At 39.2% G+C, this 26,847-nt stretch overlaps 1 protein-coding gene across 9 annotated transcripts in view; it reads right to left on the bottom strand.

Moving 5' to 3' along the window:
• Nucleotides 1-6,036: 6,036 nt before the first annotated feature.
• The window catches only part of NBEA (neurobeachin), a 954,039-nt gene continuing 933,228 nt past the window's right edge, over nt 6,037-26,847 (bottom strand). For all 9 annotated transcript variants that reach the window (XM_080658500.1, XM_080658501.1, XM_080658502.1 and 6 more), the window contains 4 exons: nt 13,578-13,679; nt 10,737-10,933; nt 9,783-9,934; nt 6,037-7,860 (listed from right to left, as the gene is read on the bottom strand). In XM_080658500.1, the coding sequence (XP_080514626.1) occupies nt 7,770-7,860; nt 9,783-9,934; nt 10,737-10,933; nt 13,578-13,679 (542 nt within the window). In that variant the 3' untranslated portion in view covers nt 6,037-7,769. The remainder of the gene's footprint in view (nt 7,861-9,782; nt 9,935-10,736; nt 10,934-13,577; nt 13,680-26,847) is intronic.

Here is a 26,847-nt window from a genome sequence, read left to right as displayed (position 1 = left end):
AAAGCAAAGTAAAAACAACAAATCAGCAGACATAAAGCCCTGCAATAATCATGAACACAATGAGAACCAACACTTGCTGACCATTGGGGTGGAGGTGCACCAGGCCACACACTGGGCCATGATCTTTGCTGCACAATCTCTCTTCATCCCCAAATCTTTTGCAGGTGACTCAGGCTTCCCACTTTCACCATGTGTTTAGCTTCTGGGGAATCTTTTCTTTTCAGCGATACATTTAAGCTATGGTTTCTGTATTTGACCTAAGATTCTAGTTGTTTCATTGGGGATGGATGTTCAGGGCATTCAAGGTCCCACTATACAGCCTGAAATAGAAGAGGCTTTCCAATACCCTACCAATAAATCACTTCACTGTTCTAATTACCTGGAACTGGCTTTCTTTGGTTGTAAAGTAATAAGCCTCACCAGTGGAGGGGAGACACCTTCCCCAAGCCCTCGGGGCTCCTTCTCTTTCAGATATTTGTTGCCTTCCAACTTCTAGGCTCTGCAAGCCCCTTCCAGACCTCACAAAACTGGACAAGGGTGGGAAGACATGAGGGCTCTCACAGGAGCAGCAATGCATGAGGCTGAGCCAGTGGCTTTCCGCTTTCTTAGGTAGGCACAAATTTGGATCTCATTGCTGTTTAACCACCTGGTCAGAGAGGAAGCCTTAGTTTGGTTTGGTTTCATCTCAGGCAGAAACTCAGTACCTTTGGTTCATGCCCAACTTTGGCCTCTGAGCCTTGGGATCTCCTTTTCCAGGATTTGGGGTCACTCTGTTCCTGAAGGCAGATGTCAGGTCTAAGTTGAGGGTGTTTTCAGGAATCAGCAACATTTCAAAAAAATTTCAGGCACGGATTTTATATGATCAGAAAAGACATGAAAAATGATTGACTTGGTTTCCATAATTTCATTAGAAAGGAAATGTGTAGCACACACAAAAGACATAATCCCTTAATAAAAATAATTGAGCCATGTCAACTTTAGGACACGCTCAATCTTTGGTCTTTTTATCTGGTTTCACTTTAGACCAATGGCATGTTCATCTTGGACTTTCAGATCAGGATTGGGAAGCACTGGTATAATTACAAGGAGACTGAAGGCCTATCTCCTCTCCTGCCATGGACCACGGCCACCTACAGCTGGTGACACTAGTAGTGCATAACTAGGGCCTTTCTCAACCCAAACTCTCCACCTCCACTCTCTACCCTATCTAGGGTCCCCAGTCTCTCTCCCATCTCTGGCTGTTCTAAGTGTTGGATGGAGGGGAGGGGAACAGGATGGAAACCCTGCCACTTACTCCTATAACCTCTCTGGCCATCAGCTTCCTAATAGGGCAAAGATGGACCAGATGAACTCTGCAACCCATCAAAAACATTGGGCTGAAGATTCTCTCCTCAGGCTCATGGCTTGTCATCCTCAGGCCTCCCCCAGCATGGAGAACTTGACCTTCTTATAGTCACCTTCTAAAAAGAAGTGCTGGCTCAGACCGGTCTAGCCTGCAGTGGCAGAAGCCCCTTAGTTCCTATAGGAATCTCTTGCCTCCAGAGAAGAGGGAAGTCTATACAGAGGCATCCAAGCTTCTAAACAAGCTTTCCCTACCAGGCTGTAGGCACAAACAGAGAAAACATTTCATTATCCAGAAGAATAATCTGAGAAGGCCCTGTAAGCAGGTGGCTCTCCCAGTGGTATTGGCTGGCTTCCTGATTTTGTTTCTGTGCTGAGAAGAGGCATTACAAAATAACAGAATTAAACCAAACAAAATCTTTCTTTCTTAGTAGGTGCTAAATAGAGTTCAAATCCTAATTTGTGTCTACATGTGGTAGCAGGAAGCTGCAGGCTCAGCCTCTCTCACAAAGAGCTTAGATTCTATAAAAAAAAAAAAAAAAAAAAAAAAAAAAAAAAAAAAAAAAAAAAAAAAAATCCCCAGCCTCTCCTGTAAGTTTTGGCCATGTCCTGAATGCACTTACCTGGTGCCTGAGGTGCTCTCATTTGGTGGTAATGGCTCATGTTTATGGAATACCTCATGATTTGCAAAGCATGAAATCTGTACAAGGGCTCTATGTATTGTGAACCTAGAAAACTGAGCCTCAGTACATGTTGCTTCATTTCTTATGGCTTTATTCTCACCTACTGCAGACAGGCTTTCTCTACTCAATGGGGAATGCGGTTGTTAACAGATCCTGGTTTCTTAGTGACAGATTAGTGACACCAGAGAAGGAGAAGACTTTTCTCCCTCACTTCAGAATATAAAAAATTCAGGGAAAGGCTCTGGTAGACTTATCCCTGACAAATCACTGAAGTCTCCAGATGGAGGTCACATGGTTGGACAGGCCTGAGTCTAGGAGGTCCCAGGGATCTGGTCCCAGTAAATTACATGACAGGAAATGGAGGAAAAGTTTTTCCCTCAAAGGTACATAGCAGATAACTATGGAAAAGGGTTCCAAGCAGATGAAAATGAGACATGTTCATGAGATGTGGAAGGCAGTGACCATCTGCTGAACTCTGATGAGAGCCAGACACTCCACAAAGTGCTGGACAGATGTTATGAATTTTGATCTCCAAAACAACATTTACTGTAGGCATCATCATCCCCATTTTAACTGATGAGGGAATTAACAAGTTCTTTCCAGAGAGAGGAGCCAGAATCCCAGGAGAAGCTCCAACCCCAAATCATGTGTCAACTCCCCTTTCTTCCAATCAATGAATGTGGATAAGAGCAGTAATTTATTCCTTCTTTTGTAGCTATGGGAATGTTATGCTATAATTAATGATTTCTTGAATCTGACTTGTAAAGTGTCATCCCTGTGGTGGTACTTGGAGCATAGAGCTCTCTGGAGGGACCATAGTGTGGGGTGGGAGAGGACAACCTGAAGCCTCAGGGCCCCAAGGGCAGTAGGAAGAGGGGAGTTGGTAGGCTCCTGAGCATCCCAGCCAACTTTGTCACTTTACCCAGAGGTCTGGTATTTATCTGTTTATCCACACATTCAGCAAAACTACATTTATTGACAATCTACTTAAGGATACTGTTTTAAGGATACAAGGTAAAACTTTCCATTGTCTAAGAAGCTCACAGTCACCAGGGAGGAGAGGCAAGTATACTAGGACAATGCACTAGTCGGTGCAGTGACAAGGCCATGCCAGGTGTGGGAAAGCTAACCCAGTAGGCAGGCAAGGCCTCACACAGGAAGAAACACTTGAGTTGAATCTATAACAATTAGTAGAAAGAAGTACTATGAGGTTGTAATTTACTTTAAAATATCCAGTATAGACAAGGTGATAGTATGTGCTAATTTCTACTGAATTCTAGTGGTCAGTCAGTTGCCCTGATCAGAAATTGATACTCCAGATTATTTAATCAGAAGGTTCTCAATGTAAAGACAAGGCCCAGACTCCAGCTTCCTTAAAGCAAAGGAAGCCAGAAGCTTTATTAAAGTAGTGAATACTAAAAATGGTGTAATTATTGGCTTCTTAATTAACATAATGGATAATATAAATGGTCTTTTATTGATTAAGTTAGTGGTATTTAATAAACAGGGTGTCCCCCCAAAAATGAATACACACTTTAACAGCTGATAGCTCAATTATGAAAATGAAATGTATTTTAATAAACACTGCCTTTATGATTATTCAAAACGTGTGTATACATTTTTTTGGACACCCTATATGTGAATTCAATATACACTGGCTACAGTATTTCAGAGACCTTTCCAGCAGTCCATAATTAGAGTGTACAGATCTACTGTGGCTTTTAGCCTATACTGTACAGTAAAACCTCAGTTGTTGCACTTTATTTGTCCAGGAAGGCTGCTCAGGAAGTGATTTGTTTGAAAACTGAATCATTTTTTCCCATTAAAAATAATGTAAATTGAATTAATCCATTCCAGACCCACAAATGATTCCCTGTTTTAACCTTTTTTTTTTTTTTTTTTTTTTTTTTTTTACCTTTCTTATATACAGTGCATGTCTAATGTTTGGTTTAATATTGAAATAAACACTTATTTTTAAAAATTTATTGGACACCCTCTCCTAGCCTTAAACAAATCACTTTCAGCACTCCTTCCAGGAGTGTCTTTCAGAAAGTCAGTATGCAGCATCTTTGCTTTTTCATACTCTGGAATGCTGTCACTGGCTAATTGTTTTTCATTTATCCAAATCAACAACAATTTTTCTACCTCTTCAATTGCCTGTGATCATTGTTTTGTGAACACTTTCACACCCTTAGCAACATCAGCATTCTTGATGGCCTCTTTATGTTTTAAAATTGTGCTAATCCTCGATTTTGCCAGCAACGAAAGCATTCTCTCCTTTGTTGCCTGAGAGATGCTTTTTGTCATGCTGAAGTGGCATGAAAGGGTTGTCAGGTTGAAAACCAAAGTTTTGTTCTACAACCTAGACATTTTTTCCCATGAACAACTTGGTCAAGAACTGTATTGTTCTCAATGGGAGGCTTTCGAGAACCAAGGTTTAACTGTGCTTTTAGCATTGTGCCCAAGGTTTGATACCTAAATGAAGGTTTGGAAGATTCTCATTGCTGGTGTCATTACAAGAATAATAGGATCCTGCTTGTCCAATATTGGTGTGTCTTTTTCCAGTGTACCTTCTAGTGAAAATGATCGGCAGATCACCTCAAAAGGTACTGGACCACTCAAGCTCATAGGAGAGAGGTCTTATGCTTACTTGCTAAAATGCATTTGATGAAAAGATGTGGCAGAAATTGGCCTTGAGAACTGATTTCATCATCACATAGTGAGAATTTGGGGTATGGGAACTCCCTTTACCTGCCAAAAAGATTGTGCCTGAGCAAATTGGTTTAGGTCAATTTACCTCAAGGAGTTCAACTAGATAGTACAGGCAAAGAGGAGCTCTTTGGGCAGGGAAGACACTAGGGACCAAGGCAAGGCCATTCTCAGGGACTCATAAATAGGTGGGTTTGCCTGAGGTGAGATTATCAGGACGGCAGCCAAGAATGTTTCCCTCCTCACTTCTGTGCTCAGCTGAGTTTGGACCTCATTCCTTTACATTAATGCTAATGAAAATATGCCCAAGGATGATTCACCCCAGAATCACCTGGGGGCATAGATTCTGCTCTTAAAAATAAGCTCCCAAGCCATTTTTCAGCCAGCAGATCTTACTAACATGGGGAGCCACTGCAGGGCGCTCAGCAGAGGAATGACTAGGTTGGTAGTGTAGTCTGACCCTCTGTTGGCAGGATGGACTTTGTTAGGGAGAGGTTTGATGTGAGACTCAGATACTGGTCAAGATTTTGGTGACAATCCAGATGATGGTTCTGGAAGGGGTGTGTATTAATTTAAAGAGACCTTTAGGTATTAACCAGCTGGCCTGTAAAAGGGCTGGGTTTAGGGAGCCATTGGGCTTATGATGACTGACAGACTTCTGGTGTGAGGCTAGGACAGACAGTGATAGTAGCAAGCCTCTTTTGGGCTACTGTTGGTTCTGTCCCTTTTGTCCTGGGAATGCAGATGACAGTTTACTTGCAGTTTTGTCACTGCCTGGGCCTCTTTGGTTGCTGCCCCCATTACACCGATTTGAATTATAGAAGTTCCCCAGCATGGCTCCTGCTGTCCACCCTGTTCCTCCAGGTCTGTCAGTCCCCGCCTGTGTCATGCCTGGTGGATGAGAAATTCTAGAAAGTGTGGTTCAAATTATTATAGCATTATCTGATAATATTCATGTAATGAGAAATTATACCCTCCACCATCACCTGCATTTAGTTCCCTTAGAAAAAATAATAATAATAACACCCGAAGTGGATTATATAGAAGAAACAACAAGGGCAGTTTCCCTTCAATCACTGTTGCCGCAAATCCCTGCCAGATGGCCAAGCAGAGCGGCTCATGTTTTAGCAAATAACAGAACCTCATTAGGACACGATTTCATGTTTTAGATGCTGTAGGCTTTTATACAAGGTGATGTTTGTTTCTTAAACTTGTATGACGACATAATGAATGCATGTAAGTGAAGTGTCCAAAGAAATGTAAAGCAATCAGTAATTCTTTGCATATTTTATTTTTTATTTGTTGATATCCAACTCACACACATCTGGCATATTTTACATCTTTGCAATAAAACATGGTTACAATAGCTTAAGGAATTTATATATCCAAAATATTCCACCATGATCTCAAGATGAAATGAACTTGTCTTCCAGATGTTCTGTGTCCTCCCGATTCTAAGCTACAAACTCAAGATATTGCTTACAGCCTGGTGATGAATAACTTAATCATTACACTGATTCCCCAGAATTTCAGGATTTCATAAATACAAACAACAATGAAGAAGGAATTCAGTGCTAAAACTTACTAGTATAGGTGAATAACAAATAAGTAATCACATAAATAAATAATGATATGTTTCTGGTGCAAAGTGCCAATAGAAAGAACCCATTATCCTGTTTTATCTTTTTAAATAAATGACTGCAAGTAAGTGTAAATTCTGAGAAAATTACATTCCTGTAACATGCCTCATAGCCCTACTGACACAATATGTACATCTATGACAACACAGTCACCAAATATACAAAGAAGAAACATAAATAAAGTGTATATACCCCTGGGTGTATAACTTGATCATTACAATGTATGGAAAATAATTTGATAGCCATAATTTTATATCATAAAAGATGAAGTGCCTTAGACTAAGAATGTGACTTTAGGTGAGAATTTCACAGAAACCTAAAATAATAACTTTAGTTATTGTTATGATTAAGTCCAACTTGTTATTAAAGAAACTAAGCTATTCAAGAACCAAATAGAAAAACAAAACAGCAGCAACAACAACAACAACCAAAAAGCATCAGATTCTCTTCCCATAAATATACAGAGACTAAGCCAGCAGATGACTCTGGAAGAAATGTCCAGAAGCTGGGAAGTCATTACTATTGAATTAATGATCATGACTATTTATACAATAAAAACCCAGACCTCATCCCTAAAACCCCCTTTCTGCTGTGTCTTCAAATTATGATGGGTGGGGCTGAATTTTCTTTGTATAAAGTACCAAAAAATGGCAAATAATGGCTTAGTATCCAAATGCTTTATGAGCAAATTTCACTTAGAAGGGATGAATTTAGATTAAAAAGTACATACCATATTTTAGCGAAAATGTCAAAGATTACCGATTGATCCCAAATACAACCATTTTATATGAGCTGTGTCCTTGGACAGATCTTTCTGTTTCAGAGTGTGGATGCACCTTTTCCATCAAGACATCAGGGTTAAAGAGCATGCAAGTTGTAACTCCACAATAAAATTAAGAAACATTTTGGTGTGTTTTTTTTTTTATACAAGGTTTTACTTTTACAAAAGTATCCCTTTAAATAAGATGCATCTGATGTACAAAGTATCAAACATGTTTTGTTTTCTCAGCTTGAAAAGAGGCTGGAAATGGGATGCAGGTTAGGTTCAGAGCTTAACTTTGTAACAACTGGACACAAGCTTCCTCAGAATTGTCAAAAGTCTCTTGTGCATCCTACTACCTTTTCTCAATTAACCACAATATATGAAATAATTACCATAACATTTTCCAATTCTTATAATTTACATGATATAAGCTTGCTTGGTAGCAGCTGGTATTTAGTCATGAAGAAATACACAAAGTAAAATGGCTGCTGACTACAATGTACAGCTATTGCTGGGTGTGATGGAATGTACATACGGAGGTGATGGAGACGAGTTTTTCCACCAGAGATATTGCCTTTCTATGCAGCACTTGTGCTCTCAGCTTTAACTTGGCTTTTGGTTCTTCATTTGTCTTCAGTATCTGTTCTGGTGCTCATAATGCCACCGATTAAAATCTATATTGAAAGCTACAATGCTACCAGAAGCCATGCCAGTGATCAGAGTCCTGGGAAAGCAGAGACAGCATTAAGAGTGACAAATCACTGATGTGGTTGCTATTTTACACTAGACATGATCATGATTTCAAAGTTCACCACATCTCAGTCCTGTGTTCACTGAGATAGGATTAACATGTACTCGTGGTTCTCCTGAATGAAGCTGAATCAACCCCACATACCTGAACTGCCAGACCGAGTATAGCTTAACGCTTGATAGGACATCTTGTCAGATAAGCACTTTGGAGTATGCACCCTCAATCTATGTTTATCTAACAATTCATAACTTATGTGCATGTGCTACAAGTCCAACATAGGCAATTATAAAACACAAAAATAACTGAAATTAAGGAAGAGATTATTTTTGTGTTTTATAAGGACATAGAAACTTGATAGTATCTTTCCTTACTCCTCTTCAGTGATCCCTGACTCTACTGTGACTTTGCATATACTCTCTGACTGACCCACCTCCCCACACCTAGAGAAAGCCTTTACTGCCCTCCTCACCCCTCAAGAAGAAACAGGTCTATTATTCTGTTCCTGCTTCTCTCACATACAATTACAGTTATTTGAGCTCTTTGGGGCCAGTAATCTTGTTATGTGTTATATCCTGCTTAATCTATGATGGTGGGAGCAAATGTTTGCAACCTGAATATATGATGAATAAGTCAGAATATCAGAGAGAACAGTTCAACTACTTAAGAACACAAATTATTTCAAATACTTTAGAAACATCTTTGCATATATAAGTAATTACCCAGTAAGCCATTCTTATTTATTCATTAATATAGACTACAGCATCTTAGAACACTCTAAGAATAATCTGCTTAAATTTTCTTTAAAAACAGGCTGAGCTGCAGACGAAATATCCCTTCTCCAAACTAAATTAAATTATACTGCTTTTTTTTATGACTTCAATACCATTTTACTACATTATAAAGATGCTTTGTTAAATTTATTACATAAGCCTTAATATTCATAATATTTTAAAACCAATATTCTTATAAAAATATACATATAGTTGAAAAATTTGATTAATAAGCTTTTCTTTTTTTCTGTTAAATAGAGGGTGGAGCAAAAGTAGGTTTATAGTTGTTCATATGGAAAACAATACAATATTAAATAACAACATAAGAATAATCTCTGTTTCACATACTCACAACTACGAACCTACTTTTGCCCCACCCTGTGTATAGCAAAACGTGAGAAATTATATACCATATTAAAATTATACGGTTTTAATTTATTTTTAAAATTAAGACATTTTAAGATTTTACATTCTAAATAGTGTTTTCACTATACAATAAACCCAAAGGTGAATTTTAGGAAACAGCAAAATCCTGTTGCCAACTAAGGAACAATGAAAAATCATATTAAGAAACGATTGTAGTGTCTCAGGGAAACACATAAAATTCAATAAAATAACATAATTGAGAAAAATGTAAATAAGAAAATGGGGTGGGGATTGTTTTGAGGAATGAGGGAGTCCCTTGCATCTTTTAAAGCAGACACCAACTATAGTCTACACTGTGTGTTTTTCTGGAAATTAGTTAGTGGGAAGTACGCCGGAAGCTGAAGTTCAGCTCTGCTGAAACTGTCTCCTTTACATCATGTAAGCCAGGGAGGCCTGGCTGAGCCGAGGGGAGGGTATGAGAGCAGAGGTGTTGATGGAATAATTCTGTTTTGGGCAGTGTCTGGCTGTGCCTGTTCATTTTCAGACTCCCTATTCCCCTTGTTTTCTTTTTGTCTTCTGTTTTCCTCTTGCCAGAATCATCTATTACAGCACATACTCCTCTCCTCAACTTACCCTTTTGTGAATTAGTTTTTTTTTCCATCTGGATGCTGGAATCTTACAGCATATTTCACCCTTGGTAGAATGTAAAGAACTTTCTATGACCATTCTCAAGTGATTACACTTCCCCTCGTGGCTCACCTCTGGTCATGGGATAAATCCATTGCTCTAATGCCAGCGTCACATCCGGGGTAAATGTACAGCTGCTTGAAGTCACACGCCTGCCAGACTTCGACCACACCATTGTCCCCTCCAGTCACCAGGTTCTGGCCATCACTGCTCAGGAGAATTGCCTTCAGAAAAGGCAGAAAAACAGACATTTCTCCCAGTGTTTCCCAATCAATGGTCACTACTAAAAAAATACTCAATATAGTTCCCTTATAATTATTATCAACTTTTAGCCATTTGTCCAAGTTTTCTAAAGTCTGATCCATGGAATTTCCAATGTGGAATTTATCAAAGTTATTACATAAACAAAGGATCTTATTAAAACCAATTTATGTTACAAAATAACAGAAGTCCCAAAGAGAATATTATCAATCTAATCCAGGAAGAAGTTGAGAATGAAGTAACATGATGTTTTGTTAAGCCCCGAATATTAACAACATTAAGACTTTTAGAACAAATGGCAGAAGCATATTTCAATACAGTTTTTAATAATGATAAACCAGGGATTACAATTTATTTGTGAGTGAAGGATAATTTGGTATATGTAATTTTGGTCTACGGTCCTAAAAGTAAGATTCTTTTATAAAAACTCAGGGAATACAGCACTGACACAGCTGTTTAAAACTGTGTAAAAGGAGTTTAAAAAAATCTCTTTAAGAGTCTAATCAAACAGCAGCTATTATTTGCAAAGCCTAATTCACTGAGTTAATTACTTGGGATTAAATGAACTTTGGGTTTGTTCAAAGAATCCAGTCACCCTTGGTAGAATGTAAAGAACTTATATGAATTTATATGTCTTTAAAACCAGCACACATTTATTGAATACCAGAGAAATTCTATTATGAATCCCAATATAAATCACTTAAAATAGTCAATATTTAATCTGTTGGTTTTAGTCTCTATTTAGCACTAAACATGCAGATTTACCCGTGTTGAATCATTGATTTCCATTTGAGCCAAAAGCTTCCCATTAATACTGAAATTGCTGAATCGCCCTCGTTCGTAGTATATGATACAGTGGCCTTCACTGGAGACAGAAATCAAGCGCGGGAACAAGCAGTTTTCTGGTCCTTCAAGGGCTCTCAGCAAATCTCCAGTAATTGTGTGGACAAGGCAAGGGCCCTCTGCAAAATGGAGGGCATCAATGGCCAGAGTCATTGGTGATGACAAGTCACATATTAGGGACCATAAATCTGCAAACCATCCCTGGTATACACTCAGATGTGTAAAAGAAGGTAGACAATAAAAAAGAAGTATGCTGGCAAGAGCCAAGAGCCGATGTTATGTTTGAGTGGAACAAAAACAGAGAACTATTAAATAACACACACATATCTTCCAAAATTTTTATCCAGTTAAGGACGGTCTTTTCCTCCATAAAAAGGATATAGTTCATAGATTACGTGAGAATAAAAAACTATATGACCCAAAAGTTTTTTCTTAATTTGCTTTAAAAAATATTTTCTTTAAAGTTTAGGAGAATCATCAAAACAATTGCTAATTTTGTTTAGTATATCAAAATTCTAATATTTGTATCACCTAAATACATTATTATCAGTATTAAGTTTTACATTTTCTATAGTCTATACATAAAATGTAAGAGGCAAATTAAAAATAATTAATCAAGTAATTCAGATTATAGTTATGCTTTTCGTCGTTTGAATAAATGAATAGTGAGGCAGGAGTGTAAAAGTAGTGTGGGGAGTGACTTATTTGCTCCAATTGTATTCCCCCATGTAGAAATTGTGTTTGATAAGATAAAAAATTTACAAACTCATAAAAATAATTTGTTAACATAGTTTGGTATGGCCTTCCATGCCCATCTAAAAACCTACAAAAAAATGTAGGTAAATTACATTTCTATTTTTCAATCAGTTGATTTAAGTAGGTACAAATATTATAAAATAAGTGAAATTATAAAGCCATACCTAAGTCTTTTCCTGATAACTAAAGTAACAGAGATGCATTATAGAAATTACAGAAAATTAGAAAGAAAAATAGCATCACTTTTAAAGTCATCTGTCACCTACAGAAAATTAATGTTTGTTTCCTATGCCTACAGACTTTTTTTTTTTAACTTTACCAGGTAGAATGACATTACACAAATTATTAGTGTTTCTTTTTACTTAAAAAGACATTTATTGAAAATATTCTATGCATATATCTCTGGGTTATTAACTCTTAGATACAAAAATGAAGAAAACACCTTCCATATCTTCTATTTTTATGGACATAGAGCAACCAGAATAAGCTCCTAAAAACCAAACCTAGTCATCTCATCACCTTGCATAGAAAACTTCAATAGTTTCCCACTGTACTTTATAATAAAATAAAATAAATCACAAATCCTAGTGCCACTGGCCCCTCCCACCTCTTCAGCCTTCTTTCTCTTTAACTCTGTGGCATCCTCACTCATCCTCTTTGGTTTTCTTTCAGTTTCTCTAAGGTTAGGCTTCTTCCTGCCCCAGAGCCTTCCCATAAAGAACTGGTATCTGAGCCAGAATTAGTACCCAAGTTTCCTGACTTTTCCTAAAACAATACTTCTGCTACAAAACAAACCAAAATACAAAAAAAAAAAAAAAAAAAAAAAAAAAAAAAACACAAAAAACCTAAGTTAGCAATTTTCAACTTTTTTCATCTCACGGCACACATAAACTAATTACAAAATTCTGCATGCAGCAGTGTGCCTGCTAGGGCACACCAGTTCAAATAGTTGCCCTAAGTCAGTGGTTCTCAACCTTTCTAATGCCGCGACCCTTTAATACAGTTCCTCGTATTGTGGTGACCCCCAACCATAAAATTATTTTCGTTGCTACTTCATAGCTGCAATTTTGCTACTGTTATGAATCGTAATGTAAATATCTGTGTTTTCCGATGGTCTTAGGCTCTACAGCAGCGGTTCTCAACCTGTGGGTCGCGAACCGCTAGCAGGGTCGCCTAAGACCATCGGAAAACACAGACATTTACATTACGATTCATTAACGTAGCGAAATTACAGCTATGAAGTAGCAACGAAAATAATTTTATGCTTGGGGGTCACCACAACACGAGGAACTGTATTAAAGGGTCGTGGCATTAGAAAGGTTGAGAACCACTGCCCTAAGTGATGATTTTTTCTTTTCTATCAACCTCTACCTAGTCCCCTATACTTATGAAGAAAAGGACTAATACAGGTGGTGGTCCAAGGCTATGTCTGATGAGCAGGGTGATGCCTCACCAGGGTGACTCCCACCATGGACATCTTCCCCTGTTTTCATCCCCCTTGATTTTTTTTTTTTTTTTTTTTTTTTTTTTTTTTTTTTTTTTTTACGGAGAGGAAGGGAGAGGGATAGTTAGAAACATTGATGAGAGAGAAACATCCATCAGCTGCCTCCTGCACACCCCCTACTGGGGATGTGCCTGCAACCAAGGTACATGCCCTTGACCGCAATCGAACCTGGGACCTTTGAGTCCGCCGCTCTATCCACTGAGCCAAACCAGTTAGGGCCCTCTTGATTTTTATATGTAGGTTTTAAAGGCTGCATCACACAGGAAGTGCTGCAGTTTCATTTTCCAGCATTCTGGCTAGAATGTCGGTGACCACACTATATAACACAAAAGTTTTTATATCAGTCCTGGTGATTATTGATACTAAAACTAAACAGCTGCAAAAATCCTAGGGTTACATTTGTCTATAGAGAGCCTCCGAAAGGAAAAAAATCATGAATCATGGTTAACTTAAGGGAATGGTACAGTTTTAAAAGACCCAAAATGAAAGAAATATCTTCTGACCTTTAGCACCACTGATAACAAGTCCAAGCTCTGCACAGACAGAAACACAGACAACTTCATGGTCGTGGCCTGTGAGAACAGCCCTTGGTGCAGGATAGTCACCTGCAAGGAAATAGCAACAGAGAGTACTGTATGCTGATGGCAGAAATGAAGAGGTACACCGTTAAATCAAATGTTTAAAATAATAACAATTAATGTTTGTTAATGGCATTTACTAGCTGTGTTTTACCATGAGCCAGTTACTTAACCTCTCTGCTGTTTCCTGCTTAGATGACTGGATAATGTAACACATATAATGTGCTTACATTATAAAGTGGTGATAATTATTCCTTTTTCCTGGATATTGTTATAAAACAGATACCAAATTGCCAAGGCATTTACATGCCTTATCTTATTTAATAACGGCAATATTCAGATGAGTTAGGCACTGTTATTATCCCTCTTTTATATCCAAGAAACCCATGTTTATAACTTGTACAAGTTCATACAGCAAGCAAGTTCTGGACCTAGAGCTATCTAATTTTAAAATGCATGTTCCTACTCCTTTAAAAATGTCCCAACAAAACAGGCTGAGGAGCTTGGACTTTTTAAAATTCTCACCAGTGGATATGTTTATTGATTTTAGAGAGAGAGAGAGGAAGGGGGAGGGAGAGAGAAAGAGAGAGAGATGAGAGAGAGAGAGGGAGAGAGAGAGAGAAACATTCATGTGAGAGAGAAACATGAGAAATAAACATTGACCAGTTGCCTCCCATACCTAGGTATGTGTCCTGACCAGGAATCAAACCTACAACCTTTTGTTTCATGGGATGACATTCCAACCAACTGAGCCACACCAGCCAGGGATGATTTTTGAAGAGAAAGGAAAGGAAAGAAGAAATGGTCATCTTAATTTCCCTCTTGACTTCATAAAGTCAAAGCCGGCTAAAGAGTCCAGCTGAACTATATGCCATAAGCATTCTCACTGCAAGGTGCTTTCAGGAACATTGAATGAATGCCTTCTAAGTGACAGGCATTCTCCCAGTGGGCTAGGAGTGGGAAGTATAGAGGTATAAGGCATAACCTGGAACTGTTGAGAACACATCAAACAACCCTGGCTTTGCACAGGCTTACTCTCACCACCGGCACTCAATAGTGAAAAGCATGAAGATGAACAGGTGTATGTGTACAGAGTATAGTAGGGACCAAAAAAATCCGCATAAAATTGAAGAGAGAATCAGAATATTTGGTGAATAAACTGCATGAAAACAGTGTGAGAAGGGTCAGCAAAGTTGAAAGGGCATCATGGCCAACACTGTCTGACTGGGAAAACTAGAGAAGCCAGTTTGGAAGGAAAGTGAAGGATCTCTATAGTCTTGGGGTGGAAAAGTGTGGAGGAAAAGAAAACAGTAGAAAGTCATAAAGGAAATCTGGAAGGTGAATGGGGTATGGTGCCAACCTGGGAAGGGCTATGATAGTTCCTTTGGTGGATGGGAAAAGAGAGCCAGTGTTGGCACTAAAGGAGGACCCGAAAGATTCACTGGAACAGCTCGTAGGGCAATGGAAACTAAAGAGAAAATAAACAAATGGGACTACATCAAAATAAAAAGCTTCTGCACAGCAAAAGAAATCACCAACAAAACAACAAGAAAGCCCACTGCATGGGAGAACATATTTGCCAATGTTATCACCGATAAGGGTTTAATTTCCAACATTTACAGGGAACTCATACAACTTAACAAAAGGAAGATAAAAAATCCAATAAAAAAATGGGCAAAGGACCTCAATAGGCACTTTTCAAAAGAGGACATACAGAAGGCCAAGAGTCCTATGAAAACATGCTAAAAGTCACTAATTATCCGAGAGATGCAAATCAAAACAACAATGTGGTACCATCTCACACCTGTCAGAATGGCTATCATCAACAAATCAACAAACAACAAGTGCTGGTGAGGATGCAGAGAAAAAGGAACCCTCCTGCACTGCTGGTGGGAATGCGGACTGGTGCAGCCACTGTGGAGAACAGTATGGAGTTTCCTCAAAAAACTAAATATGGAACTCCCATTTGACCCAGTGATCCCACTTCTGGAATATATCCCAAGAAACTAGAAACACCAATCAGAAAGGATATATGCACCCCTATGTTCATAGCAGCACAATTTACCATAGCTAAGAGTTGGAAACAGCCTAAGTGCCCATCAGCAGATGAGTGGATTAAAAAATTGAGGTAAATCTACCAATGGAATACTACACTGCAGTAAAAAAGGAGTTCTTACCATTTGCAACAGCATGGATGAAACTGGAGAGCATTATGCTAAGCGAAATAAGCCAGTCAGAGAAAGATAAATATCACATGATCTCACTCATTTGTGGAATATAATGAACAACATAAACTGATGAACAAAAACAGATCCAGAGACAGAGAAGCATCGATCAGACCATCAAACCTCAGAGGGAAGGTAGGGGAGGGTGGGGGTAAGGGAGAGAGATCAACCAAAGGACTTGTATGAATGCATATAAGCCTAACCAATGGACTCAGACACCAGGGGGTGAGGGCATGAGTGGGAGGGTGGGGGGAAAATGAGGGGATAAGGACACATATGTAATACCTTAATCAATAAAGAAAAAAATAAAATAAAACAACAACATAGATAACTGATCTATAAAATATGTGAACAACATGATTCGGGACAAGCATGTTTATACATCATTATGACAGTGTAACAGTTGGGATTAAAATATTGGGCAGAAACAAGCAAAATAAAATTCAACAAATATATGAAAAAAAAAAAAAAAGATTCACTGAAGTGAAACTCCCTTGAAGGCAGTGTAATCAGAAAGATGGACATAAAACACTTACAGGCAGTATAATCAGACTCAACAAATATCAATGTTTTGTAATACCCCACTATTTCATTAAAAACATCACACATATTAATATCTTATGTTGCCTATTTATCTCTTTTAATTTAAAAAGATTTCTTATTGATTTTATAGAGAGGAAAGGAGAGGGAGAGAGAGAGGAAGGGAAGGAGGGAGGGAGGGAGGGGAGGAGGAAGAGAGGGAGAGAGAAACATTGATTGATTGGCTGCCTCCTGCATGCACCCCGACTGGGAATCAAACCCTCCACCTTTTTGTATATGGGACGACATTCCAGTCAACTGAGCCACACCAGCCAGGGCTCTCACTTTTCATTTTTAAACAGCTCTAGCTATGACATTGGTTTATCCTGGCTGTGTTGTTTAGTTGATGCTATAATATCATCTTAGCAAAGAGTAAGTATTATATGTAAATATGCCTTTGTGCATATATATAAACATCATTATTCACTTTAAGTTGTCAGTATCATTGTCCATTACTTTTTTCCTTGAAAAGGCATGTTGTAACTTGGTCTTGTAACTACAACTTTTTCAGAATTCTTGGTATTTCTCAAGCTACGGTCTATGTACCCTGAGATCTGTGAATATTTTCTGGAAGTAGAAAAGTTCTACAAAAAGTTTCAAATTTGAGATTTGTATTTTAATAATACTCTAAAAATGTTTTTAACCAGTTATATGGATAAAATTTCTGTCAAAATTTAGTCTATGGCAATTTAAAGTTGAAATTTAATTAAGTCATTGTTTCTCCAAATAGGGTTCACGGAGTCAAGAACACATTTCTCAGAGTCATTGTTAATGACAATTTTGTACTCTTTAAAGGGATCAGTGTATTAGTCGAGTTTGAGAAACATTACTGTAGACTTATTTTTTCCTCGAAGTTCATCTTTTCAAGTTGGCATCTATCTGATTTCCCTTTGTTTTTAATATATTTTTACTAGAGGCCTGGTGCATGAAATTCATGCATGGGAGGGAGGATGTCCCTCAGCCTGGCCTGTGTCCTCTCGCAATCCGGGACCCCTCAGGGGATGTCGGGCCTAAACTGGCAGTCGGACATCCCTCTTGCAATTTGGGATGCTACACACACCAGTGATCCTACTTTTCATACAGGTGAAAGGCATCTTGCTGTTGTATGGGCAGCTACATTTTTTTGCCCTGGTTATAAAAAGTAGTACATAACATGATCCTTCGGAGGCATAGTACCATTTTCCCCATCTTATGGTGGAAAAACTGAAGCAGAGAGAAGTTAAGTAATTGGCTTTATCACACAGTTATAAGTGTCAGCATCAGGGCTGACCACAAATTGTGCAAGCCAGAGTCCATGCATGTCATCGCTGCATCATCCTGTTTTTTCAGTGTTAGAGTAGCCTTGCCAGGTTTTAATTTTTAAATCTAAGAGCCTGTTCCCAATATATAGGGTAGGGTCCCTAAGCCTGGCAGGTGCCCAGGGCCATCTGTGGGGCACCCGGCAGGCCAGACAATTGGGGGCCCCCGCTTGCACCTACTTTGTCTGGCAGCCTGGCGCTGCCCGCTGGCTGGTCCTGCCCCCCAATTGCCGCCACCAGTCAGGGGCAGCTCCTGCGTTGAGCATCTGCCCCCCAGTGGTCAGTGCATGTCATACAACCAGTTGTTCTGCCATTCGGTCGATTTGCATATTAGGGTTTTATTATATAGGATTGATTTCAGAGAGGAAGGGAGAGGAAGAGAGATATAGAAACATCAATGATGACAGATAATCATTGTTTGGCTGCCTTCTGTGCACCCCCTATTGGAGATCTAGCCCACAACTGGGCATGTGCCCTGATTAGGAATCAAGCCATGTCCTCCTGGTTCATAGGCTGCTGCTCAACCACTGAGCAACACAGGCTGTGCTCCCTTTGTTTTTAGAATTAAATGCTTTTTATAAATTAATTACATATTAAATATTTATAACATATATAAGATTAAGAGAAAATAAATTCTCTTGTACTCATGACCTAGTTTAAGAAATATATAACACTATGGGCCTGGTGCATGAATTTGTGCACTGGTGGGGTCCCTCAGCCTGGCCTGCACCCTCTCGCAATCCAGTACCCCACAGGGCATGTTGGACTGCCAGTTTCAGCCCGATCCCCATAGGCCAGGCCAAGGGACCCCACCAGTGCACAAATCTGTGCACCAGGCTTCTACTATGCATATAAGATCTTTGGTTAATCTCTTCCTGCCCTCCCCGCTTCCCTCTGAGATTCATCAGTCTGTTCCATGTTTCCATGCCTGTGCGTTGACCGGTTGCCCCCCTGGTGGTCAGTTCACGTCATAGCTACTGGTCAAACAGCCAAACGGCCGGATGATCGCTTAGGCTTTTATATATATATAGATTACCAGTAACCTTAGTGCCCCCTTTCTTATATCTTAGACTTAGAGAATATTATGCCTTCTAAAAAAGAACTCTGTACTTTCCTCTTCTCTTCATTCTGGCTGTTGAGTTCATGAACTTTCTTTCATAGTACTTGAGTTCCTGGCATGCTGGCCTGGTTTCCTCTGTGAACTCATATTCTGGGTTGGGTGGACTCCCATCCTCTGCCCATTTTGTCTCTGAGAATTGTACCTGCCTCCCAGCAAGCATCCAACACTCTTCCCCTCTGGTCTGCCAATATCTCCTCCTTCACACCCACCCATCTTCTGTCTCCCTATAAATTGCTCACACTTTTATGTGAGTTTTCTCAGCTGCATCAGATTCAATTTTACTTTTGAGGCAACTCTTACTTGGATGGAGTGTATGTGTGTATGTGTGTGTGGTGGGGAATGGTTTGGCAGGCCATATCACTTGATCTTTTCTAAATTTATGTATAGTGCTATAATATGTTGAAATATTGGCAGAGTATCATTTGTAATTGTCAGCAGTCTGGATTTGTATGAAACATAGTTATATAACTTGTAAAATTATGTTTCAAAGATGTCCTGAATTTCCTGGTAAAATAAGGAGTATTAAGATTTTATATGAAATACTACCCTTAATTTTTATAAATGAATAATTTTATCAGAGAGATTGGTGAATTGAAAAACCTTGAAATTATATGTTTAATAAAATTTATATACAGTAAGAGTTTCTCAAACTTTTTCCTTATATGCTACAGAAAGAATAAAAAGCAATCTAATTCTATTGCAGGGAATTGAAAAAATGTATGAAATATTTAAAATATATTTTATGTATATAATATTTCTTTCTATTAAGAAATACATTTTCAAAAGCTAGCATCTGATTTATAAAGTTTAAAATATTTTATTTATCATTACAACATCCCCAGATCCTTTGAATAAACTGTAGAACTTAGCTATTAGGGGTATCATTTAGGACCTCCGAAAGCACTGTTTCCCTCTTTAAACTAGAGAAAAGTAAATAAAAAGTAAATAAAACATTATTCAGAGACTTTGGAGTTGGAAAACCTGAAGCAGGGAGAAAGCATATTTTCTATTTTTCATTTCACTGCCAGGGACAGATGTTATGCACTTCAACAATCATTCAAAATCCTGGGAATATTCTGTCACTGTCACATCACAATTGATGGATGTAGCTGAGGGTTAAAGTGCAGGGGAAGGTGCAGGTGAGACCTCCTCTCTAAGGACCACAGCACCATCACACTCAATGTCCAGTCATTTCTTTAACAGAAGCGTTCTCTGTGTGAGGGAATTACTATGAATGATAAAGAACACACACATCCAATTTTGAGATTCCTTATGGGCAAGCATTTAGAAATTCTAAATATAAAAAGGCTTATCATAGACAGATTCCATCTCATTTTTATCAAACATCATTTCAGTATTTTCAAAACAGATGATGAAAAAAGTACAAAGGCATTGGATGTTGCCAACACATAGAAGTGACAGGAAGAGTTTTTTCAGTGAGGTAGTCTATGGCTTTTAGAGAAATGATCAAAGTAAAGATTACTCATGGTTCTTATTTTCAACCCAATTTGTGGAACTACTAATATGCTTTGGTCCTTCTGAATCAGAACTAAGCAAAAACAGCCGAGTTTCTAAGGTCTCTGATCCTCAGTACAGTTGTGCTGGAGACAGAAGTCAAACCTCCTGATGCTATACGACATTCGGATTTTATCTATGACTGTTGTTAAGTCATTGCAGAATCATTGCAGAAGGCATTTTCATTCATGCTTATACCTACATAAAATACAGTAAATTTTTTACTTAAATCCAGAATAAGAGATCTAATCAATGGGTGCTATAGTTCCATCACTACTCTGATTTCAAGATTTATATAAAAAATTATGTTAGACATTTGCTGGGATAGCTCAGAAAAACTGTGTCAGTGAGGAGTCTCTTATCAAGATACTGTGTCCTCAGCCACAGGTAGGACTGCAGCTGAGGTCTGGCTCTCAAGTATCCAAAATGCCTGGGTCACAAGGTTACCCACATTAAGAACATTCCATGGGATGGAAAACATCCCATGATGTGGTTTCATTTTATTATATATTCATAGAGTACTCAATGAAAAATAGAAGAGAGATAGAATCCTATTTATTCATTCTTCCTCAGAGATGAATGACATTGAGCACATTTTCCTCTGAGCACTATAGTTGCAGGGCAAACCTTTTCCCTTGAAGTCTTGAAGCTAGATCAGGGCACAGTACATTACTCTCCTACCATAACCTTCCTAAAATAATCAATATTGTAATCCACCTATCTTTCCCAAGGAAGTAGGTTTCTGCCTAATGCCCAGAGAGCCTTCCTCCAACCCGATCTGTGATCTAAAGCTCTCTGATTATGAGAACAGATTTTCTGTTTTTTATCTTGCTTCTGATGCAGGTCAAAGGCTCTTACAGCCTTAGTTCCATGAAGGTAAAGGAAAGGCAGAGACCCAGTGGCATGCAGCTAGCCCCCTTCCTAGTCATAAAACCTATAAAGTCTCCTAATGTCAGGCTAAGAAGGGCTAGAAGACTAGTAGACCAGGTCCTGTGCTAGAGATGTAACACTAGAGATACCATGTGGCCTTCAGAAAGTCTTATGAGGTAAAACATTGTACACATATAACTATCTTTTAATACTTAATGAGAAGATAGTTTAACAAATACTAAACCTTAGGTAAGATTCCATGTTCTGAGAGGTGAGTCAAATTCATCATCTAAAACAGGGGTGGGCAAACTTTTTGACTCGAGGGCCACAATGGGTTCTTAAACTGGACCGGAGGGCCGGAACAAAAGCATGGATGGAGTGTTTGTGTGAACTAATAAAAATTCAAAGTAAAGGAGCGGAGGGGAGAGCAAGAGAACCCTCCGCTCTTTCGGCTCCACGGGCCGGATAGAACAGCTGAACTGGCCGGATCCGGGCCGCGGGCCGTAGTTTGCCCATGGCTGATCTAAAATGTATGCACTAGAGGCCCGGTGCATGAAATTCACTCATGGGGGGGGGGGTGTCCCTCAGCCCAGCCTGCACCCTCTCCAATCTGGGACCCCTCAAGGGATGTCCGACTGCCCGTTTAGGCCCAATCCTACCTGGATCGGGCCTAAACGGGCAGTCAGACATCCCTCTCACAATCCAGGACTGCTGGCTCCAAACTGCTCGCCTGCCTGCCTTCCTGATTGCCTGTAAACGCTTCTGCCTGCCAGCCTGATCACCCCCTAACCACTCCCCTGCCAGCCTGATTGATGCCTAACTGCTCCCCTGCCAGCCTGTTTGCCCCTAACTGCCCTCCCCTGCAGGCCTGGTCACCCCTAACTGCCCTCCCCTGCAAGCCTGGTCGCCCTCAACTGCTCTCCCCTGCAGGCCTGGGTGCCCCCAACTGCCCTTCCCTGCAGGCCCGGTCTCCCCCAACTTCCCTCCTCTGCTGGCCTCGTCACCCCCAACTGTTCTCCCTTGCAGGCCTGGTCCCTCCCAACTGCCCTCCCCTGTTGGCCTGATTGCCCACAACTGCCCTCCCTTGCAGACCTGGTCCCTCTCAACTGCCCTCTCCTGCTGGCCATCTTGTGTCCACATGGGGGCAGCCATCTTTGACCACATGGGGGCAGCCATCTTGTGCGTTGGAGTGACAGTCAATTTGCATATTACTCTTTCATTAGATAGGATAGAGGCCTGGTGTACGGGTGGGGGCCGGCTGGTTTGCCCTGAAGGGAGTCCTGGATCAGGGTGCAGGTTCCCTTGGGGCATGGGAAAGCCTGGGTGAGGGTCCTATAGTGGTTTGCAGGCTGGCCACACCCCTTGATGACCAAAGCAGAGGCCCTGGTATCTGGGATTTATTTATCTTCTATAATTGAAACTTTGTAGCCTTAAGCGGAGGCCAAGGCAGGCCAGAGCAGGCGGAAAGCTTTGTTTCCTCCATTGCCAGGGAAACCCAAGCCTCCTGATCTCTCCGTGGCCAAGCCATCTTGGTGGGGTTAATTTGCATACTCGCTGCTGATTGGCTGGTGGGCGTGGCTTGTGGGTGTAGCGGAGATATGGTAAATTTGCATATTACTCTTTTATTAGATAGGATACATTTGAAATACCTCTGGGCTATTCTTTACTCATGCTTTCATCTCTTATAATGCCAATGGTTAGTGGTGGTTGTAGAACTGGGCACCAGGATAGTCATTTGAAAAGAAGGCTGGATGAAAACAAAGACAGGGATGTAATCTGGCCAATGTTTTGTGACAGGTTATGGCTGGGAGGAGGGTCAGAGTCCAGAGCTGAAGCGTGCACAATGGGAGCCTGGGAAGGGATGTGTGCATAGCTGGAATCTCCTTTTCAGTGGGCTTTTCATTGCATAGTGTGCATGATGCTCACACATTGCTAAAAGACTTGTTTTAAAAAGTGAATTAGAAAAATCACAATACCAATGTCTTATACATATTATTAGAATATTTGTAGATTTTAGTTGAAAAGCTGAACAGTAAATTCTCTTTCAAAGTTTCCTATTGCTACGATTTTCAAAATTTTCTATACATGTATTAACTAGCTCTCTGCAAAGCACCTCATATCTGGTATAAACATTAAAGCCACACATTTTAAAAGCAGATTTGATTTTGAGCTGAGGTCCCAATGTGTTTTAAAAGTCTGCTGAAGAGACAACAATGCTGACTTGCCCCTCTTGTGACTATGTTGTTGGAAGATACAGCACATAATGAGAAATGTCAAGTCCCAAGATCAATGAAATTTTGGGCTCTAGGGATTCTGGGAATAGCATTGATCCTTTTAAAGAACACCAGGCAGATATGGGTTGTAATATATTGCAAAGAGGGGCTCAGGAGGATTAGCGGCCAAATCCAAGATACCTACCTGACAAAAAACTTAATCAGCTTTTAGCACAAATTGCTTGTTCTGCTCTCCTTTCTCTCATACAGTAGACTGCTCCCAATTAAAGTGCACAAATTAATTTTTATCACTTCCAAATTAGTTTCAGAATTTTTGTGAAAGTCTGTTTCAGATTAAAGCACCTGTCCCTCACATGCCTACAATTCTGTTATCAAGTCAGGACCTATTTAAATATCTAAGAACATTTTTGATGTTTACAGTCACAAGTTTAAAAAAGTAATAATGATTATTAGTATTATAAAATCCTGGGTAATAAAAAGCTAATATGCAAATTGTCCCCTCAAGAGTTTGACTGACGAGGAGTTCGACCACTTGCTATGACGTGCTCTGACCACCAGAGGGTGGCATGGAACAAAGGAAGGCCCTGGCCAGCAGCCAAAAGGAAGGCCCTGGCTGGCAGCTGGAAGGCCCCAATCAGCCCTGATCACCAGCCAGACCAAGGGACCCTACCCATGCACAAATTTAGTGCACCAGGGCTCTAGTATATTAATAAAACAACTATGATTCAACTGTAACCTATGCTAGGTAGCTTTTTCTTTATTCTTTTATGGTTTAAAACTCTTTGTAATAATCTGTTTTAAAATTTTCATTGTCTTGGTCATAAATTCATTGAAACTATAAGATAATTAGAAAAAAGCTTTTTTTTTTTCTGAGATGTTTAGTCACAATATTTTTGACACAATAAAACCATAAACTCTTTCCATATCTAAAAAATTCACAAATATTACTTATTTTTCTCTGTGGCACTAATAGAGCTATCCATTGAAAAATAATGACAATGCAAAAGAAGCATAAATATACAGTGGTGGGCAAAAGGTTAAATTACCAGCCATCACCGTCTAAAAGATAAATTATAAATAAGGATATAAAATAATGATAATACGATAATAAGACAAATAATACAAATAAATATTAAAATGATTAATAAATAACAATACAAGAATAAACTGTTTCACATACTCACAACTGTAAACCTGCTCATCCCTGTATTAAAGTAACTTGAATCTACCTTGAGCAGTGTGCAAAGTAAGGTGAGTAAATGCATCTTTTGATGTGGTGCTGTATAAATACAATTCAGCCTCTGACATATAAAGCAATTCATTATCTATACCAAAGCTAATCTCTGAATCCTAACAGCCACTGGAATATTATGTTTCATGCTAGGACTGCAAGTCTAGGTTAATATATACAACCCTCCAAACCTAAGGGCACTGTGTCACACATTTAAATATGAATTTATACATAACTAGCTTTTTGGTCTTGAGGAGCAATGCATTATGAAATAGAAAACACATAGCCTGATTCTATGACCTGTGAATTGGTAGCTAGAACAGACTAAACCGGAAGAGAAAAAAAAATATTTTTCTTTCATATTGTGAGTTTTCTGATAGCAAGGGCTACATCTATGTCAACAAACATGACTGATCCCTGATGTGACAGTCAGTTCAGTGTGTGCTGTGACTGCCTTTATAAAAAGTGCAAAAAGTGAACTGCCAACGTATATGGTCTCTCTAGTCACAAATATTTATGCTCCTAGCTAGCCTGTCTACTTTAACAGATCAAGTCATAAATCTGTCAAGTGAATCAAATACTTAGAATGATTAATTATTATTTTTTTCCTATTGTGATTATATATATGACAAAAAACTGAAGGCAGTTTTTACATAACCATCAATTTGTACCCAAGAGGTAAGGCTAAGCATTTTGTAGATGCTCAAAATATTAATGATATCTAATATCATCTGATAGCAATTCATGATTCATGTAACGCATACGTAATGTACCAATACATCCAAACAAGAAAAGCAGTTTTGTGATCAGTGTAATATAGATTCCTGTAAATGGCAGAAGCTAAGAGATTTTGACTCCAAAGCATCCTCTGCTGATAAGACCTGGACAGCATTATGCTAAGTCAGTGGTCGGCAAACTCATTAGTCAACAGAGCCAAATATCAACAGTACAACGATTGAAATTTCTTTTGAGAACCAAATTTTTTAAACTTAAACTTCTTCTAACGCCACTTCTTCAAAATAGACTTGCCCAGGCCGTGGTATTTTGTGGAAGAGCCACACTCAAGGGGCCAAAGAGCCGCATGTGGCTCAAGAGCCGCAGTTTGCCAACCACGGTGCTAAGTGAAATAAGCCAGTCAAAGACAAGTACCATATGATTTCACTCATATGTGGAATCTAATGAACAAAATGAACAAGCAAGCAAAACAGAGACAGACTCATACATAGATAGCAGGCTGACAGCTGTCGGGGGTTGGGGCTGGGTGTGGCAGGTGGAGCAATTAAGCAAAAAAGAAAAAACTCGTAAAACAGGGACAACACTGTGGTGATTGTTGTAGGGAGTGGGCCTGGAGGGAGGCGGAGGAGGGTGTATAGGGAGGATAAATGTTGATGGATGGAGACTTGATTTGGGGTGGTGAACACAATGCAGTGTACAGATGATGTTTTATGCAATTGTGCACTTGAAACCTATATAATTTTGTTAACCAGTGTCATCCCAGTAAGTTTTAAAAAAATAGTACCAACACACAGTAGATATTCAATACATGCTTGTTGTTTGACCAACACTTTAGGTGCTCAGCCTGTGTATTCTAGAAGAGCATTACATGTATTAAAGATAACATGAAATAAAGCCATATTACATATGTCCACATTAAATGTCCAATAAAGTCTTGACCAGGTGGGTTTTATGAAAGTGGTTTAGGTTCATAATGATGACAACATCTATTAATAAAAATAAATTCTTATATGTATAGGTAATAGTGAAAAATATACACTGATAATATTCTGCTGTAACTTCCTTTTTATTATTATTTATTTATTTTTCTTTATTGATTAAGGTATTACATATGTGTCCTTATCCCCCCATGCCCCCCCACACACCCCCCTCCTTCTCTCACCGCCCTGTTGTCTGTGTCCATTGGTTAGGCTTATATGCATGCATACAAGTCCTTTGGTTGATCTCTCCCCCTTACCCCCACCCTCCCCTACCTTCCCTCTGAGGTTTGATGGTCTGATTGATGCTTCTGCTGCTGTAACTTCTTAAGGGCAATCTTAAATAAAATGCTGCATTTTAACAAATACAATATTCACAATTTTGTTCTTAAGGATTAATATAAACATTTC

Source organism: Plecotus auritus, assembly GCF_963455305.1.
Source record: "Plecotus auritus genome assembly, chromosome: 3".
Taxonomy (NCBI): domain Eukaryota; kingdom Metazoa; phylum Chordata; class Mammalia; order Chiroptera; family Vespertilionidae; genus Plecotus; species Plecotus auritus.
This window is presented reverse-complemented; position numbering and strand designations above follow the sequence as displayed.